Here is an 18,630-nt window from a genome sequence, read left to right as displayed (position 1 = left end):
TATTATCATGACAGCTTATTTTAACTCTTTGTTCGATATCAGTAAGAATTCATTTAAATGAAAACCTTAATTAGTTTTTTCTCTCTTGTGGAGGTCTGATTTATGCCACAAAAGGGTTCATCTTCAACAGAGACAGCTTGTGCTGATAGAGGAATACTAAGAAATGCATTACTCTGCTGTGCATTTTGATCATATACAGATAAATATACAGAAAGTTGATCGCTGTCAGATGAGCTGTTTGCATTGAAAAGAAGGCAAGAAGTTCATAATACGGAGCGTTTCTCTTAAAAGAGAAGTTCATAGCTGTCAGTTATTGATGCAGCTACAATATTACCACTCACAGCTTGCCTGCCAACTCTGTGTTGGGTGGTTTCTTGATACATCATCGCCATCTGCTGGAAAAAAAAGTCAGTCCAGCCTGAAATCCAAAGGAACAAGGCGACACAATGATAGCGATAAAACTGTTCTCCCAGTTTTTGCTGTGTAATGCTGCAAATTCTAACACATTTTCTCTGCTGTTGTGGAGACACTATTATTTAATAAAAAAAAAAAAAAAAAAAAAAGTTGACTCTGCAAAAACATTATTGCTAAACATTCAGTTGAAGCTTTTTCAGGACAAACAGGTTTGACTTCCTCGTGTTTTCTTGAAAAAGACGATATAGATGGAATGTCTAACTGTAATACAATATGCTGCAGTAATGGTTAAATTCACTGATATATGTTGCATTGGGATTGATCAATGCTTTACACAAAGCATATATCAGACTTTCAATCTCACCTCAAAGGGCCCACCATGGGTGCTCCCAGGTTTGAGACTTTCCCTCCTCCCCGTTGCACCGATAGATTCTGGCTTATGTATCTATGTCCAGTACACGCATTAGACCCCATCCCAGCTTGATGTTAAATCTGCCGAAATCCTCACAGACTGTGTTACTCTGTCCTGCTCAAGAGCTGAGGGGACCAAATACTGACCTGAAGGATCAGAGCAAAGCCTTTGAGTGGGTTGCTAATTCCCTCTTTAAACCTCATCAGCTGTCCTCCAGGCTGAGATGGAGATGTGAGAAATAAAGCAAAGCTTGCCCCATCTGGCAGAAAAATACACAATTAGCTAGTAAAGAAGGAACTGTAATATTTTACTTGTGTAATATTTGATTGTAGTCAACTCTTGATGCTTTCTCATTTGAACGTTTTTCTTTTAACTCATCCAATTAATTGATTAGATAGCTTTAGTTGCTGAGGTTGTTGTTTTCTTATTGTATCTCTGCAGTAATCCAGTGACGCATTCAACTTTGTTACGTCAGAACTTTTTATTTTTAAGTTTTCAAAATCTGGAGTCAAAGCAGAAACTTTTATGGCCTTACACATCGGCAGTAACTGCTTTCATTTGGTGTAAATGGTCATTTTAAAAGTATAGTTGACCTCTTTCTGTCTCTCTCTCTCAGAACTACATATATACGTTCTACATACAACAACCATTAACAAGACTCTGTTTGTTCTAGTATCTGTTAGTAATATTAACTGTTGATTTGAAGCACTCAAGAAAATACCTGAGAATATGAAAAACAGTTTTTTCTTCAGGTGTTTGGGTAGACTTTGGAGATAAAGTGTCCTGTGTCTTAGTAATCTGAATACATCCACTGTAGTCAGTTTGTTGTAATTCTCGCCGCTCACCAATCTCTAAAATGAACACCTCTCCTAAACTCTTTTTTTTTTTTTTTTTTTTTATTCAAACCTGGACTGTGTATAACAGAACAGTTGTATTAGACTTCACTGGGTCCAGCTGTGTGAACCAAATAAATTTGCAACTCAGAGTATATTCATAATAACCTTTAAAACGATGCTGCTGTCAAAATGAAGAGAAACTGAGGCCTCACTTACTTACAGTGTCAGTGACTCTATTGCCCCCTGTTGCCCCAATTGAGCAGTAATACGAGATAAATTGACACTGGGCCCAATTTCATCTTTACTTGAGGTCTGATCTGCTGCTGTTTAGAGTGGTGCCCTAACCTATCTGTTAGCCCTAATGGAGGCCAATATATATAGATAAGTGTGTCTTGCCAGGAAAATCAATATCTATGTGGCCCCTGATGGTTTTTTGAGTTAAAGTGCTTTGTTTTCTGCCATTGCCTCGAAACAAAGAGGCCGTGGGTCCTTCTATTAACAATTCCCAGTCAACCTTGAGACGAAGTGGCAGAAAGAGAGAGCGATAGAAATAGACAGATGGGGAGGTGGTGGAGTCCAACATCACTAGAGCGTTAGATTTGGTGGAGGATAGAAAAGCATCATCAGTGGAGCATGGGCAAAAGCTTTGAAGAAGTGCGATGGAGTGTAATGAGACAGAGATTGGCTTTGAATGGTCAAAATAAGCTTTCAATTATGGGAAAGTTAATGTCATCACCAAAGTGTACTTTGCAATGAAAGGTGGATGTGAAGAAGGCAAAAACTTGGTGATGGTCATCATTTTTGTGTTTAGTAGATTGAGGCCAGTGGTGATGATAGTGCAGTTATTAAACCACTCAAAGTTTCGTGAATATATTTTTATTGAGGGAAGTAAAAAATTAACTGAATCTTGCGATTGCTTTTTGTAATGCTAGTTGTATGTTCTGAACATAGTAACAGCAATAATCGGATTTTAATACAGTTTCAGTAAAAAGTCTGGATATTGTATGTTGTCTCAAATGAAATATAAGCTGATTTCAGACTATTTACAGAACCCAAAATGTAAGACATCGATAGCAACATACCCTCCTGTTTAAAAAAATCTAATAGTCCAGCAGTCAATCAGCAAACATGAATTTTTAAATAAATGTAACTTAAAGTTTGCCAAAAATATCAAAGTTTCAGGTTAGTTCACTATCATAATTGGCGAGATAATGCCATGGTACAGTAATACATACTATGGTGCATTGTCTCGTTTAAATCGAATTGAAAAGTAATAGTTCCACTGAGTCGCACTATACCTGACAGCTCCTCCTTCAAGGTCAAATTATAATACATTACAATTACACTGCAAATATCTGAAACAAATGGGTAATATCTAAACAATAGAGCAAATCTGTCTTGAAGTATTTAGTGTTGATCGTTCACACTAATGCAACCGCCGTCAGCAACATCAATTTAGAGAGATTTTTACATATTTCATCATTTAGAAATGAAATAAATGCGTGGACTTAACTTTAATTCTTTGATTTGCATTATAGTTAACTACAGTTTCTGTTTGAAAGAACTTGAAATAAATTGTTCTTGCCCAAAAATGCCAGAAATTACATTGAAAGGCGGCTTCAGTGGCACTTTAAATTGTGGAACAAAACTCTGTACATCAGCCAGATGCTACAGTATGTGTGCGTTTTAACTTTGCAGCGGTGTCAGCCTCGCCCCTAAACTACAACGCAGCTGACTCTGGGCTGGTAGTCTGAGGCAGCGGCGTTGGCCCGAGTGACGTACTGGAATATGAGTTCGACAGTGACGGACTCGAGTGATGGACAGCGGGCTTGGTGATCTCCATGGCAGCAGCTGATACCAGGGAGCACTCATAAGCTCTGTTGTGCTTGGACAATGTTTCTGACTCTTCAGACCCATGGCTGTCACCTGATGATTTAAAAAAAACGACCATGAAATGGACGGTAGAAAAATAAGCATTAAAACATGATAGTTGCAGACCAGGTACCTGTCTCTGAGGAGCATGAGGGACAGACGGCTCTCCGGGGACAGCCCATGGCTGGGAGGACTTTGTCTTCCACTCCGTTTTCTACCAGCACGTAGAACTGTGAGTTCATACAGCAGTAATTAAATGTTGAACAGAGTTTTGATAAGTGCTGAAACTGAAATGTTTTCAATTTATCAATCACATTAATAAAGAAATGGTAGCTGTTTTTGATGAATATTTGAATTCTTATTCAAGCTAAACAAATTCTTATAATTCCCTCTCACCTCAAAGTTTCTTTTTCCAACCCCTTTAAAAAGGTTAATTGGTGTATCCAAACCAAGTTGGTGTGGAGTACACATAATGTGGGACTTTGTGATCTTTCAAATGTGTGAGTTTATTGTCTATAACTTCATCTGTATCTGTAGTGACAGATTTTTGTCCAGTGAACATATGTGACAAACGCCACGTGCCACGCAGAGACCACAGGGATCCAAATCGTTGAGCACATCAGTCAGGTCCCATTATTTTCTGATTCGCTGGATGACCTTCTTCACTTAATATGACAGCTTGCTGATGATGGTCTTACCCGAGGTGCACGGTTGGTTGTGGCGGCTTCTGACATGCTCATATCCGTCATGCTTGTCTCACTCACATTATCCACTGAGGGTTGTTTGTGGAGGAATCTTCTAGTTCTGTGTGAAAGACAATAAAATCAACCATGCACTGTTTTAATTCATCTATGAATCTCAAGAGGCCTCAGACTCACTCGACACATAATTTCTGCGTTGAAATATTCAAAGTGCAAATTGCATTTATATGGTTATCATGTCAGAGAGGTGCCCTTATGCATTACGCACTCAAATGGATCATGGTGGGGAAAAATCAAAATGGATCTTTCTGTTCTATGACCTATTAACAGTACACCCCTGAACACGGAAAGCAAAAGCAGGATTTTCTAGAAGTTTCTGTTGTTTAGCTTTCAGTGTGTTACATTTGTCGAGCAGAGAGAGAGAACATAAATCTACACTCAGTGATGTACTAGCTCAAACACAGAGCATGCATGTCCGATATTTGTGTATGCTATATTTTCTGATTTCAAAAACACGGAACATTGTTGTCCATGTGACTGTGGACTCTTCACATGTTTGTTCGTGTGGCAGAGGAAAGCTGCAAAAACTGAAAACTGCACAAGTGCACTTGCAGTCAAGTGCAGAAGGCAATTTGAGACAGACCTATTGGCGGTCGTGTAGTGTTTCCACTGGGGTCATACCTCACCGGCTCCATTTTGTAGCTGAGAAATGACCTATTTTTATGTGTAATTGCTGTAGAACAAGCTAAACCAAGCATGTAATTGAAAGTGTGCTACTTCCACAGGGGAACCAAGACTGCAAACATTAGGATGTATAACATGGGGGAGGTGGAGGGGGGCTGGATGTGTGCTTTGTGAGTCAAAAGAGTGGAGAGTGCCAACAGCCTTGTCCATAAGCTAGCGAAACAACCGTAAAACAAATCAGCTACTTAGAGACAGCTCAGGTGGAAAAGGGAGGGAGGAGGAGGGCTGGCAGCATGTAGTTCTACGTATGCTCCTCCCTCAGCTAACCAGGGTTGCATGCTGCCATTCGTTCCACGTGCGATATGCTCCCTGACCCCCTGCTGTCACACTGAGACACCTACATTACGCGGATCACGCCACCACGGGTTTGATAGACATCTCCAAAGGCTGTCAGCTCATTCACTGTGCTTACCTGTGCCTCCAAAGTCCAGAAGACAAAACACAACACCGTGCACTACACCGGCACACACTGTGGCAAAGCGCAGCGTTAGATCATTTTTAAGCTGAAAAAGCCTATCCAGCCCCCATAATGCCACTCCCACGTTTAGCATGAAATGATTTCCTCTCATGTCCTTCATTTTGAAATTTTGCCTTGATCCTCATCTACCACCCCTTGTCATCCTGTCATCTCACCCATAGCAGTAGGTGACGCAGGCAGCGACGGAGAGCAGGGAGACGAGGACCACCATGCAGGCCGCAATGACCACGTTTCTCCTCTTCTCCTCTTCGGCCTGCTGAAGCTCCCACCACTCCAGGTCACTGAACTGACACCGCTCCCCCATGTAGCCCGATACACAACTGCAACAGGTTCAGCAGTGCAATGTTACACTTCATTTCCTTCAGTTTTCTTTTCTACGCATACTTTTAAGTGCTTTTAATAGTAGTATCATGAATATTCAGAATCCATCAGAATTCACTAATTAAATGTGTCCTTAACACTCCTTAGCAAAGGAACATGTAGATATGCTACATTAGTAATGATAAAATGCTAAATTATGCAAGAATCTACTTATCTGACCTAAAACTTTATGGAACCAATATAATAGTGAACAATAGTGTTTAATAATAATAATTACCTCTGATTCAAATTGTGTGTTCTATAAAATAACTAATTTGAGTTATCTTTTTTGTTGATTTATAGTTTTATGCTGGATATGTATTTAAACATGAGAACATCCCTCTGCTGTTTGCCAATGTCCTGATGCAGTGGCGTTAATCGTGGAACAACAGTGACACCTGCTGCTTCTCAGCTGTGATAAATATCACCTGAGAGATTTAAAGTTTAATATTTTCAAGCTGTAGTTTGAACTTTAATATTCCCCAAAGAACACTTCAGTCTTCTCCTGACTCAGTCACCACATATTTGTAAATGAACATTATGACCTCATGAACAAACAAATTGCACATGTGCATCTGAACTAAACTGCTAACCTTCGAGGTTGCAGGTCAAATAGATGGGTTAAATTTAAAGATTTATTTACTTGCATGCATATGACTCCATGTCAGGAAAGTAGAAGCAGACGCCCTGGTACAGACAGTAGGACTCATGTGTAGACGGGCAGTTCTCTACTGAGTTACTGTTGTGGTGCTGGCTGGTGACATCAGGAGGGCTGCTGGTTGTCACCCATGTCGATGCCGTTTCCAACTCTTTAGACAGAGGATTAGGGACATGATGTGATTAGTGTGGCACTGTTGATCTGACTCTGATTCTTAAAATGAGGTGTGTGATTTTGTATTTATGTGTATATATATATATATATATATATATATATATATATATATATATATATATATATATATATATATATATATATATATATAATTATTTGGCATGTCAGATTTGATTATGGCAAACACTGGGGATATAATGGAGTAGGTCCATCATCAAGCTTCTTCATCTTCATCTTAGTGGTTTTAAGCGTCCTTAATAGTACTTGAGATAATCCGTGGCCAAAGCACATTTGGTTTTCCTGCTTTGAGTGTGTGACAGTTTGTATTTGCTGTAAATATTCACCTTGACATGTTTGCCCGTTGGTGTGGTATCCGGACTTACACTTGCAGAGATACTTCCCCAGAGTATTTTGGCATTCTGCGCTTTTGTTACAGTTGTGTGTTCCCAGGTTACACTCATCGATATCTAAAACACAACAACCAAAATTTAACAAACAAGCTATTTTTACCACAGTCAAAGTACCACAGGAATGCAGTTATACCCATAAAGTAATTGGTACTGTATTATCAAAAATATGTTCTAACCAGGCTTGCAACTTGCTGGTACTATTTAATACTATCTGCACTATCTATAATACTATATAGGGTATTATTTTCACACTGTGAGCTTTGACTGCTCTCAACTGTTCAGCAAACCAGGCAATCACTTAGATTGGTCTACAAAAGACTTAATGGTTGACTTCGCTCCTCTCATTCATCTTTATTACAGAGGCTCCTTTTCTTCCAGAGCAGCTCTGCCTCTTTGAAACTGTCTCCTGTGTTGCAGCCCGAGGTTTAAATCCCTGCTTCAGAAAGTAAGTAGAACAGTCTCTCCACCAGGTTATTAAGACACAATACTCACCCACACACAACTGTCCATCACCTGTAAAACCTTCTAGACATAAACACGCTGGGCTGCCGGCATGAAGCAGACAATGTGCATTGACATCACAGCGGAGTGAGTAACACTCAATCTGGTCTGAGAGTGAAGGAGACACGTGGAAGCATTTAGTAACATTTAGTGAGAGAAAGATGTTGGCACGAACTGTTTTCTGTTTTTAAAGTTGTTACCTGAGACCATCTTGTCTGTGAAGAGAGTTGGCTCACTGCTTTTGTGAGACGTTAACTTGGTGGCTTCACCGTTTCCAGATACTACACAGTTAACACAAGTTCACATTAGAATCTATCTCCATGAAGTTTTAGCTCAAGCTCCTAAAAAAAAAAAAAAGTGACTCCATCTTATGATGTACAACGAAAAATAAAATCTAAAAAAAAAAAAATCACCTGCTGTTCCATTTGAAACACTGGAAGGTGAGCACGTCTTCCCATCTGATGATAAGATGTGATGTGGCAGGCAGGAGCAGTGGGCGAATCCCAGTTTGCTTTCACACACCTGGGAGCAACCTCCATTCAGATGAAGGCAAATATCTGCCCCTGAAGATAAAGAAGCAAAGACAATTCCAGGAAATGTCAAGGATTGGTGGAGTCTTTATTTGACCTTTTCCGTAGTCCTTGGCCTCTCCATGCTGTATTCAAGTGTGTATGTGAAATCATAGCAGATTAAGAATTAGTCTGTGTTTTGGCTGGAAGTACACTCCTCTCCTCCATCTTGCGTATTCAGTATAATTCTCGTCACGAAAGCTATTACCCCTCAGATCCTTCTCTGTACCTGGTTTAGCAAGGGGATGAACCACCACAATGGATGCTGGCTGGACCATGCTGTTGTGGATACGTTGCAGTTTCTTTCCAGTCCGCTTGTTTACGCTCCTCAACTGTCGGTGCTCCCCGTCAGAGATCCAGAGCCTGTCTTCAAATACCGCAAGGTCATAAGGTCGACCTGGACCAATTAGAATAGAGGAGGAAAAGCTAAGTTCACCAGTCGATGAGTTGTTCTCTGCTCGTTCAGCTGTTAGTCAGTCATCGATTACAAAAAGAGCAAGAAACCAAACCCCACTTTAATGGGAACATCGCACAATGAGGAAGTACCTTCGATTAGATGTACTAATCTGTGTATTTAGGACACTACATTGATAACCTGCACCATCCTGATGTTATAGTTGCTGGAAGCATGTGAAAGGTTTTTCTGCTCGCATTGATCATTTTCTTCCCCTTACATGTTGACTGCTCAGTACGTCGAACTCTGTTGTCAAATGCAGCATTGCCATCATCAGTCTTAAGGCCTATTTGTCAGGCTGAGTCTATATCCAAGCTGCTTTGTATGTGGAGCTTGTTTTCATTTTAAAAATCTCTCGCCGTCATTAAATCATTCATCACTAAATTATCAACATTAAACATTAATAACATTTAATCAGCTTAACCAAGACATCAATTTCAACTTTAGTTTGTCAGCCTCAGATATAGTTCCGAAGATCTGCATGTAACTTAGTATCTCTGACTGTGAGGCTGCAGTCTAATATGGGCCTAATTTTAAAATCAACAAATCTGCCTAACTTTGCTATACTTCCATGATCTAATAGTTTTTTTTTCCAGCGCCAGGCACCTGCTCATGTTGGTATGTGCATGTTTTAAACAAGCCTCACCTACTTGGTTCTCTAAGAGGAGCCGTCGGTCTGAGCCATCCAGGGCAGCGCTCTCTACCACACCCCTCTGTAGGTCGCACCAAAACAGACGGTCCTCCGTGAAATCAATGGCCAGGCCACTAGGTGACACAAGGTTGGTGCGAGCAATGAGAGTTCGGAGTTTCCCTTCTAAAGAGGAGCTTTCCACCACAGGCTGGGCTCCCATATCAGTCCAGAACAACTTCCTCAAAACAACAAACAAATATATTAGGGACATATTTATTAGTCTCTGAGATCATTCGTTCATCATTTGTGGTTTTCAAGGTCCAGAAAGCAAGTGACAAAAATACAGAGAGCTTTTCAGGGCTCTTCATTAAGTAGAGCTGTCTGATGGAAAAAGAGCTGGCCCCACTGATCATTACTGGCATACTCACTTAGCCAGAGGATGAACAGCGATTCCTCTTGGCTTTTCAAGCGCTTCCCTCACAATAGTTTCTCTGTTCAGTCCAAGCAGGGTGCTGCCGTCGACGGTTGACTGGCTGGAGCCCAAAGGTGTGGGTATAAAACATATCGCAAAAGATATAACTGAAAATACCTGTTGCCTGTGTCTCAGAGGGTTTGGTTGAGGTTTAATAATTTACTTATGCATACACTACAAACCCTTTATCAGTCCAGTACATCCTGCGGTGAACCCAGTCGATGGCCAGTCCCTCTGGAGAGCTCAAGTTCTCAGAGACAATAATGTCTCTGGATCCGCTGACCAGATCAATCCGCTCAATTGTCTTCTGGCTTCTACTGGCAAAGTACGCCTTCAAAATGCACACAAACTATTTACAACACATTTAATAGAAAAAACGGACAATAGTAAAACAAACGAATAATTATCTAGACAGAAAACACCCGAAATGAACAAATTTAAAACATTGAACATGAGGGAAAACTAAAAGCTGTCTAATTACAGCATCTGTCCACTAGGTGTCATTGGATGTCTGCACTGAAATCTGACTCACATCAGCCATAATCATCTGCTGCTCTATAGGAGTCCGGAGACTGTAGGACAGCATGATAAATCAGTGTGTGCTTGTACTCTACCACAACAGCAACTCATAAAAAATCTGAAGCAAAATGGCAATAAGAAAACGAAGGGGGTTTACAGCTTACATTGTGCTGGACGGGGTCATAATCCAAAGCTACGATTGTTCCTCGAGGCTCCTCCACCAGGGGTTGGTCCCCGGTGCCATCTGGATTTATTTTTCGTACATCGACTAAATTTGCGACTAGCAGATAAGGTGGCGGCCCTGCAAAATACCAAAAAGGCGTTTTATGACCAGATTAAATGTACTGTAGTTGACGTACACTCACTTAGCATGCAATTTTCATATTCCTTGCTAATTTCTCTCAGTAAATTACAGAATGTGTTTGACAAAGCAGAAGATGAACAGTGAGATTTAGTCACCCAGGGAGTGTGTTTATCTGTGTGGGCTTAAGTGGCTCAGCTCTCTGCTTTGCTGTGGTATGACTCACCGGTAGCAATGCATCGCTTGCCATCTTGGTGGAGCTGGTAGCCAGGCAAGCAACCACACTGCCACCTACTAGGATTGATAGGAATGCAAAGCTGACTGCAACCCCCTTTGTCTGCAGATGAACAGCCTGCGGTAACCAAAAACAGTATCACACAGTCAGTGCAAACATACTCCGGTCTTAACTGGGCTTGGCTTCATCTATTTCTGTGATCCAATTATTTCAAATTTTCATTTCAACATCGTGTCACACTGATTAAATAATTGGTGTGAGAGTACTTTCATGTCTTTATTACTGATATTACGCTTTGTGCTTCCTATTTTTACCTGAGCCTCACTGTAAAATTGGAGCTCCATTAGTAAATGAAGCAAAACGGAAAGCCACTTCTTCTGTACAGTATTTCAGGTAATGCCTTTTATGTGTCTGCATGGTGCCAAAATAAATCCAGTTAAAGTTGTGAGCACTGGGTGGTTTTTATTCTCAGAGTAAAAGCCTGATAAACTGTAACATTGTCCGTACCAGTGCAGGCCTGTCCATCCTCCTGTAATATCGATCCCTCCGGACAAACACAGACGGTGCCCTCATCTGCTGTCAGACATCCATGGCCACACTTAGTCATGTTGCCCTCACATGGTACAATCTCTGATTGTGGAAAGAAAACACGTTTTTCCGTTTTAACAATAATGCCAAAAATTGAACAAACAGCTCTGATGAAGTCTGCGGTGCAGCCAAAGCCTACACAGTGAGGGTGATGTAATGTTACCTCACTGGAGTGTGGTATCTCCTGTACCTGTGAATACAGGCCAGGTATCCACACACAGCTTACAATGTACAGATATGAATCTAATGTGAAATAGTTACAGGCCCTGGTTCTGTGCCTCGGACTGTTGACTTCTTTCTGCTGGTAACTGGTAAAATGATTGCCTTTGCTAGCCTGCTTTGTACACTTTTTATGGGATTTAAAATTAAAGGGCACATTTATACATTTTGTGCAAATATGGAGAAGGAACTGCATTGCTTATGACATTAATGGAAAACGAAACTAATATTGCATGAACGTTTAGCATTAAAAGATTCTTTTAAGTGCACTTTTTGATTGTAGATTAGTTATTCCTCATGTGTTTCAAGTTAGAGAAAAAGACAAGCCGTTCTGCTGTATCCTCTGTGTAATCTCTGCTGCTTGTCTCCATTGTCTAGTCCGCCGCTTGGCTGCATGTTTGTTTGCGTACGGACCTTGGCATTGGTTGTCTGCTAAACAGCTTAGCAAGACAAAGCTGCTGACCAGATATGTTCCCTACTGCAAATGTCACCTCCTTATCTAATCTCATTGTGACTGTGAACATTTCCGCTTCTATTGGCCTCTTAGCTGCGATAAGAAGAGAAGAGAAGAGAGTACTGTGGATGTACCCATAATGTCTTTTAATAAGCTGTGAAGTTAATCACTGTGAAGACACCACAGTAGCTCTTAGTGGCAAATCGGTCAGAAACCACCCACAAATTTTTGACATTTTGAGAACTCCATTATATAATGAACAATATCATTAAAAGACTTTCTCATACTTGCACACATGGCTGCATATGTTCCAAAATATTGGATTAGGTATCTGTTTATGCAAAACAGACCCACAAAAAGGCAGTATAGTTCCTGACAGGCAGCATTTAGACCTAATAATTATTATCTCTATTTATCTTTTTTCCAGAACTGCTATTAAATTTCACATAGATGCACTCAAACAGATGTATTCATCCATCCTAAAGAGATGTGTGATTACTTTTGATCCAAGTAACCTCACAGACAACTGGCAGTTAGCATCTGTGTGGTCTGTGTGGTTGTCTGTAAATCAGCCTTTTATTGTCTGGGGGAACAAATCCTACCTTTCATACCACCAATACAAAACAGATGGCGTTCTCCAAACCAGGGCTACATTAATTATACTGAAATAAATTGCAAATGTTGCCAAACCATTTCCTCTCTCGTACTTATTTCACTGAACAGGGATTCTGCCCAGCGAGGATCCGGGTCTTTCAGGGTTAGCATTAAGATTGGAGATGTTTAAAGAAAAATTCATTAGTTTATTTAAAAGTTTCTTGACTCTTTGTGACTGACTAAACAGTATATAAAAGCCAGTTTTCCACTGTGGTCCTGGAAGTATATTAACAATTTTTAAATGAATATAAGTGACAATGCGTCAGGTCTGGTGTTTGTCAACAGTCGACTGAATCCACACGTACTGAGTGACTTCACTGATATGATATCTTTAGTCTGTGCTGTGAATTCTTTGTACCACCAGTAAAAAACAGTAAAACAGGAGGCCAAAACCCATAAGACCAGAATAAGCATTAGTTATCATCAGTTCAGTAAAAACAAATATGTTTTCTCTCTACCTCTGCACGTCTTCCTGTCTGGTAGGAGGGCGTATCCTTGAGGACAGGTACAGAAATAGGAGCCTGGGATGTTTTCACAACCAAGAGAGCAGCCGTGGTTCCAGTGGGCACACTCGTTTAGATCTACAGTGCCCACACATTAAAATATAGAGATGTATGACTCTGAATGTTAAAAAGCAGTCAGTCAATTTGAACTGAACACAAACTTTAACCCCTTCGACTGAATGGCAGTCGCACCAACCTTGACAATGAGTGCCTTGCTTACTGAGAGCAAAGCCCTCGCTGCACTGGCAGGCTCCTTGCTCAGCGGGATTGGAGCACACGTTCACACAGTCTCCGCTCTGTTTGTCGCAACCTATTTGAAAGGTTAAACACATATATTACTAAAACATTGTCAGTTTAGTCTTACATGGCATTTAGTAGAAGTACGCACAGTAAAACAGCGAGATGAGAAATTTAGATTTCAAAGTTCAGCTGCAACCTGGAAATGATGATGGGGGCTCCGCTGCAGGCTGATTGAAGGCGTGCACCACCTTGATATCAACTGGGGGCTTTGCCATTTGTTTTATGTTGACCTTCAGAGCCTTTCCTCCAGTATACTTGTTTACTTGTTTTATAACCCGGGATGCAGCATCACTGTAGTAGAAGTGCTCCAGAAAAACTGATGTTCCCAGTGACTGAGACCTAACGTGAGAAAAACGGGAAAACGTGAATAGAAATAATCAGAATGCCTTCATGTTGGAATCTGTCACACTTAGATGTTCGATCTTTTCATACGCCCGTGAGTGCTGCTCACCGAAGTGGCTGGTCTATGATTTGCAGAGCATTCCCATTGTAATCACAAGAGGCAATGGCACTTTCTCCTTGTAGACCAAACTGAACCCAGAACAGTCTGTTGTCCTGTCTGTCAATCGTCAGTGCCTTTAATTGCTCGGATATCTTGATGAGTGTAATTTTCATCTGTCCCGTTACATTAGCGCGTTGGATGCTAGGCGTTATCCCGCCAGACAGCCAGAAAAGGAACCTGCAGATGTACGAAAAAGTCAGATAATACTATTCTTGAAATCCTTTTGTGAAGTGACATCCACCACGAACACGCAAGTTGCCTGGACTTTCAATCATTGGGAATTATAAATGTAAATACATTTGACCTGCCTTGAACTTTCCTGCGTGAGTGGGAAAATGGATTACCTGTTAGTGGGTTCAACAACTATACAACTTGGTTGGGTCAAATGTCTGAAAAGCGTTCTCTCGTTTTTGCCATTTAAATCCATTTTTTTGATTTTTCCCTTTTTGCGACTTGTCCAATAAACGCTCTTCCAAATCCAGTCCACTGCAAGGCCTGAAATGTGTTTGTCAGATGAGTGCAGTTTCTGGAAAAGAGACAAGTTCAAATGGGAGTATGAATCTTAAATAATGTCTTAGCTTTACAGTTTGAACGTTTGAATGCATTTAATAGAAGGTGCTGGAATTGTTTAGCATCAGAGAAGTTCTGTCTTGTTTTGGATCCGTTACATAATTACCTTTTTCTGTGCACCTCTCACTGATGCTTTGTAGATGATCCCACTGTGTTTGTCAGCCCAGTAAATCTCCTCCTCTCTGAAATGAAATTCGAGCAGAATGGAGCTTCCCACACCAGCCACAAGCCTTCTCTGGTTCTTCCCATCGAGGTCCATCCGATGAATGGCTTTACCGTGACCGAATATCAGAAAGGGCTGTGAAGCTAAACAGAAAATAAACATCACACACAAACTTTTGTCAGTGTAAACATGAAAACACACACTAGTGATCCTTCAAAACACTTTATCTATGCTTATTTAGCAGTGCCATTGTCCAGTGAATTAATCCCCCGATACTTTGGATTTTTATGTACTTTGTAATTTGAAAATTTGTCTTTTATTTCCACTTGTGTGAAAATGTAATCTGTTTACATAGCTACAATTTAGTTTCCATATCCTACTGGTTAATTAGAGCTAAGGGATCTCCTAATAGAACATCAGCTCAAGATATTGAACATGAGTTCTAAGTAACATATTTTTCCCAGCCGTATATTTAGTGACTTCAAATAGTTGACCTTTGGAGAGATTTATATGCAGACAGATATTTATGTCCTATATGGCCTGAATACCACACATTTCAGTAGAAGCCCATTTCTTCCATCTTTGTGCTGCTCTGGAGTTGCTGGTAAATGTGTCAGATTATGTGATAAATAGTCAGGCTGTAATGGGGTGACGTTCAAAGCAGACAAAGCACCATCTCTTAGCAACAAATGACTTTATGTGCTGGTCTTTAACTCCCTGACAATGTTCTGCTTTGAATTTAGTTTGAAGTTTTCATTTTCTTCTTGCGGATATCAATAAGAATATCAAAATGTTCATTGTAGAGTACTCTGAAATATTTCTCATTGCAAATATGTTATTGCTCTGCAGACTATCACAAACTTGACGCATGAGTGTAAATCTATTCTTTTCTTTCAGAATTTAAATTTATTGGTACTCGAGTCTATCACGGTCATGTGCAACCATGGATACTGCTCTTAACTCTGTGGAATGACAAAACAATGATCCACACCAGACAAACAACATAATGAAATGTCTGAGAAGACAGCCGCTGGTGCTGAGTTGCTGGGAGACATCCTGATGAGTCACTGATGGGCAAGTTCACAGAGTGGTCAACGTTATTCTTGATCGAGACAGCTCAGTTCATTTAGATATGACTATTGGGTAAAGACAAAACATTTTACTAATCTGTGCAAAGTGACACAAATCGTGGGTTAGGGTTAGGGTTAGGGAGGAAAGGAAAGGAAAGGAAAATTGTGAAATTATTGGATATTTGGTGTGTCTGAATAGATATATCAAATATATCTTCTGCTTCAGTCTGCTGTTTAGTTTTTTTTAGGTACTATGTCTTATTTGTCAAGATAAGATGGTAAATATACACCTGTGGAGAAGGAACAAAATCAACTCAGAGAATGATTTCCTTTAACTCGTCATATGAATTTGACTGTTTTACTTTCTGTTCTGTAAAGGTAAATCTAAATGTATCTGTAGGACAGTTTCTAATCCCCTGAGATCAACATTCACCATCTGTAGCTTGATGTGATGTCTCTGTGGCATCCCACAAAAAACTTGGGCTCAGTCTGAGATACACCCACTGAGTCCAGGCCAGCTTACAGTACCATGAGTACAGTGCATTGTATTGTTTGCTTAGCCAAGTTCCCTTTGCCACACGTGCTGCAGATTGGCTGTCTTTTACCTTCCCTTGCTCTGCTGGGTAAATTTTTCCGATTTTATATGATGGCAGCTTCATTTTGCACACTGAGCGTTAAATGTAACGTTACTTTTCCTACTGTGTATACTGGGCCTTTGCCAAGCAAAATAAATCCCCCGCAAAAATCTGCTACTTGCCATATGCAATTTGAAGAAAAGGAAACCTCCACACACAGTAAACACAGTAAATTATCTGGTAAAGTACTTTCAGTATGACTCATCAGTATGGACCATAGAGGTGTCTGACTCACCCACACAGCTGCTGTTTCGTCCCACTCGTGATAGGCGTTCATCCCAGCATGTTGTTCCGAGGGCCAGGGCTCCAGAGCTTCGCACCGTAAAATATATCAGCACCGCTGTGATTGTTGCAGCCAACATAATCTGTCGCCGTTTCCCTGATTTAGGAACCGCACTTGTTTACTTTTTCTCAGGCATTTCCATTATCAGAGCTGGCGCACAAGAATTCCCCAAAATCAAGCAACGGTAGCTTACAGGCTGTTGACATCCTTCCCAGAGGCTTTAACCCAGGAGAGACAGTGTGAGCTCTACATACCAGGTGATGCCATGCTAAGAGATGCAAACCCCCCCAACGCGTAGATGGATTACTCTGAACCAAAACTATTGCAGTGTTTCACCAAAAGAAGGGAAAAAAAAAAGTGTCTGAGGTCCTACTCACTCCTCACTTTTCCCCCAGGGTGCTAGTCTGTTTTGGAAGCAAAGATTGAAATTCCTGACACCCCCGTGGTAAATTTTGCACATGCTAGTCCGGCATTGGAGCAAGATCTTCTTTAAGCTGCAGTCAGTGCCCAAAGCAGAATGTGGAATATGCAAGAAAGGAGGCCGGTCAGAAGAAAGGTCCCACATAATAACAAATGTTACCCTCACCCCACCCCCTGACCTGTGCCCTCTCTGAATGTGGATGGATGTGTCTGTTTTCAGGTTTTATGTATGACAGAGGGACGGGCAGATGGGGCTGTTAGACAGGACTCAGTCCGGAGATATTTATTAATCAATTCATTAGGAAACAAAATTCTGGCTACACCGTTCATAAATGACCTACACTTACTGTACAGTTTAAATTTACAAGTCACACACACACACACACACACACGCACTAGACAGTAGGCTGTTTTGTTTGTGTTTGTGTGTGTGTGAATGGGAAGCCAGTGTGTCAGCCTGTCTCGTGTTGTCGTTCATTTGGCTCCCAGAACCAATCGGTAAAATTGGTCACTTATAGAGAATGGCGCAGAAGGGGAGCTGATTATGTCGAAATTGCTTGTCCTCTTTTTACCCAGGAAAACAACTAACAGGCTGCAGGAACCAAAACCTCCATTCATTCCCTTCATGACTGGGATATTGTCAGCAACGTCACCAGTAAGCATGTAGAGGAGATGTAGTAGATTTACAGGGCTGAGAAAGTTGCCTTGTCTCCTAACGAGTGTTAGTCGTCTGACGGGCAGTGACCTTTTCCCATGTTTTCCCGGGCAGATAACAATTACAATGGGAATTTCACTTCAGGTGACGATTGCGCTGAATGACAATTAGACGGGAATTTGAATCAGTTGAGTCAGTTAAAGTGTGTTATCTCTCTGTAGAGTGTCGATGCAGCAGCCATCTTGTCAACCTCACGTTAATGCTCTTGTAAGAAAAATAGTTATCATTCTGAACCGCTGTGGGAAGAGTCTGTTTGAAGCAGTTAGAATTCAAAACATCTGAGATCATACCGTACCAAAATCTGTGGTATTTTTAAAAATTGGTATGAAAATGTATTTGACTGCGGCTGTATTAAATTTTGAATATCTGGTACTGAGAATTTATTAGACGTTTACAAAACCACATTACAACAATCTTAACCTTGTTGTTGTGTATTCTGTCACGTGTGACCAGTTTTTCACATTTCCAGGAGATTTGTGATGCAACTGTAAAGGCTCCAGAGAAGTTAAGTACCTCTTCCTGTTTTTCGTGGCAGCTGTGGCATGATTACGAAAAAATCCATTGCATCTGTTTATATCCGAGAGATTCATTTATAATTTACAACTAGTTTGGATAGATAGTTTTGAGGCAAGAGGAGCGTGAGAGAGAGAGAGAGAGAGGAGAGAGAGGAAAAGAGAAACTGACAAATGGAGAGATTAATTAACAGACTGCATGTCAGCCATCGCTCATCTCTTTTTAACAGCCTCGCCTGTCTTTGCCCAACGTCAGTTCTCTGCCGTAATAACAGCACAGCTGGCAAAGAGGTTGTTTATT

At 40.7% G+C, this 18,630-nt stretch overlaps 2 protein-coding genes across 4 annotated transcripts in view; one reads left to right on the top strand and one right to left on the bottom strand.

The window, feature by feature from the left end:
- Positions 1 to 3,382: 3,382 nt before the first annotated feature.
- egf (epidermal growth factor) lies at positions 3,383 to 14,826 on the bottom strand. The gene is made up of 22 exons (XM_029513227.1): positions 14,638 to 14,826; positions 14,306 to 14,487; positions 13,911 to 14,138; positions 13,596 to 13,798; positions 13,356 to 13,469; positions 13,115 to 13,237; positions 11,249 to 11,371; positions 10,718 to 10,858; positions 10,370 to 10,506; positions 9,860 to 10,017; positions 9,643 to 9,810; positions 9,230 to 9,453; positions 8,359 to 8,526; positions 7,974 to 8,123; positions 7,761 to 7,841; positions 7,552 to 7,668; positions 6,994 to 7,116; positions 6,461 to 6,626; positions 5,613 to 5,777; positions 5,247 to 5,316; positions 3,668 to 3,764; positions 3,383 to 3,513 (listed from the first exon to the last, which is right to left on the bottom strand). Exons 1-22 carry the CDS (start codon positions 14,788 to 14,790, stop codon positions 3,383 to 3,385), a joined length of 3,222 nt encoding a protein of 1,073 aa, XP_029369087.1. The 5' UTR covers positions 14,791 to 14,826.
- Positions 5,614 to 18,630, top strand: part of ctso (cathepsin O) — a 62,556-nt gene continuing 49,539 nt past the window's right edge. For all 3 annotated transcript variants that reach the window (XR_003841148.1, XM_029512430.1, XM_029512429.1), the window contains exons 1-2: positions 5,614 to 5,734; positions 7,420 to 7,504. The gene's annotated coding sequence lies outside the window, so the exon portion shown is untranslated. The remainder of the gene's footprint in view (positions 5,735 to 7,419; positions 7,505 to 18,630) is intronic.

The sequence above is a fragment of the Echeneis naucrates genome, chromosome 10 (genome assembly GCF_900963305.1).
Source record: "Echeneis naucrates chromosome 10, fEcheNa1.1, whole genome shotgun sequence".
In the NCBI taxonomy this organism is placed as follows: Eukaryota; Metazoa; Chordata; class Actinopteri; order Carangiformes; family Echeneidae; genus Echeneis; species Echeneis naucrates.
Note: the sequence above shows the minus strand (reverse complement) of the source record. Positions and strands in the feature narration are given on the sequence as shown.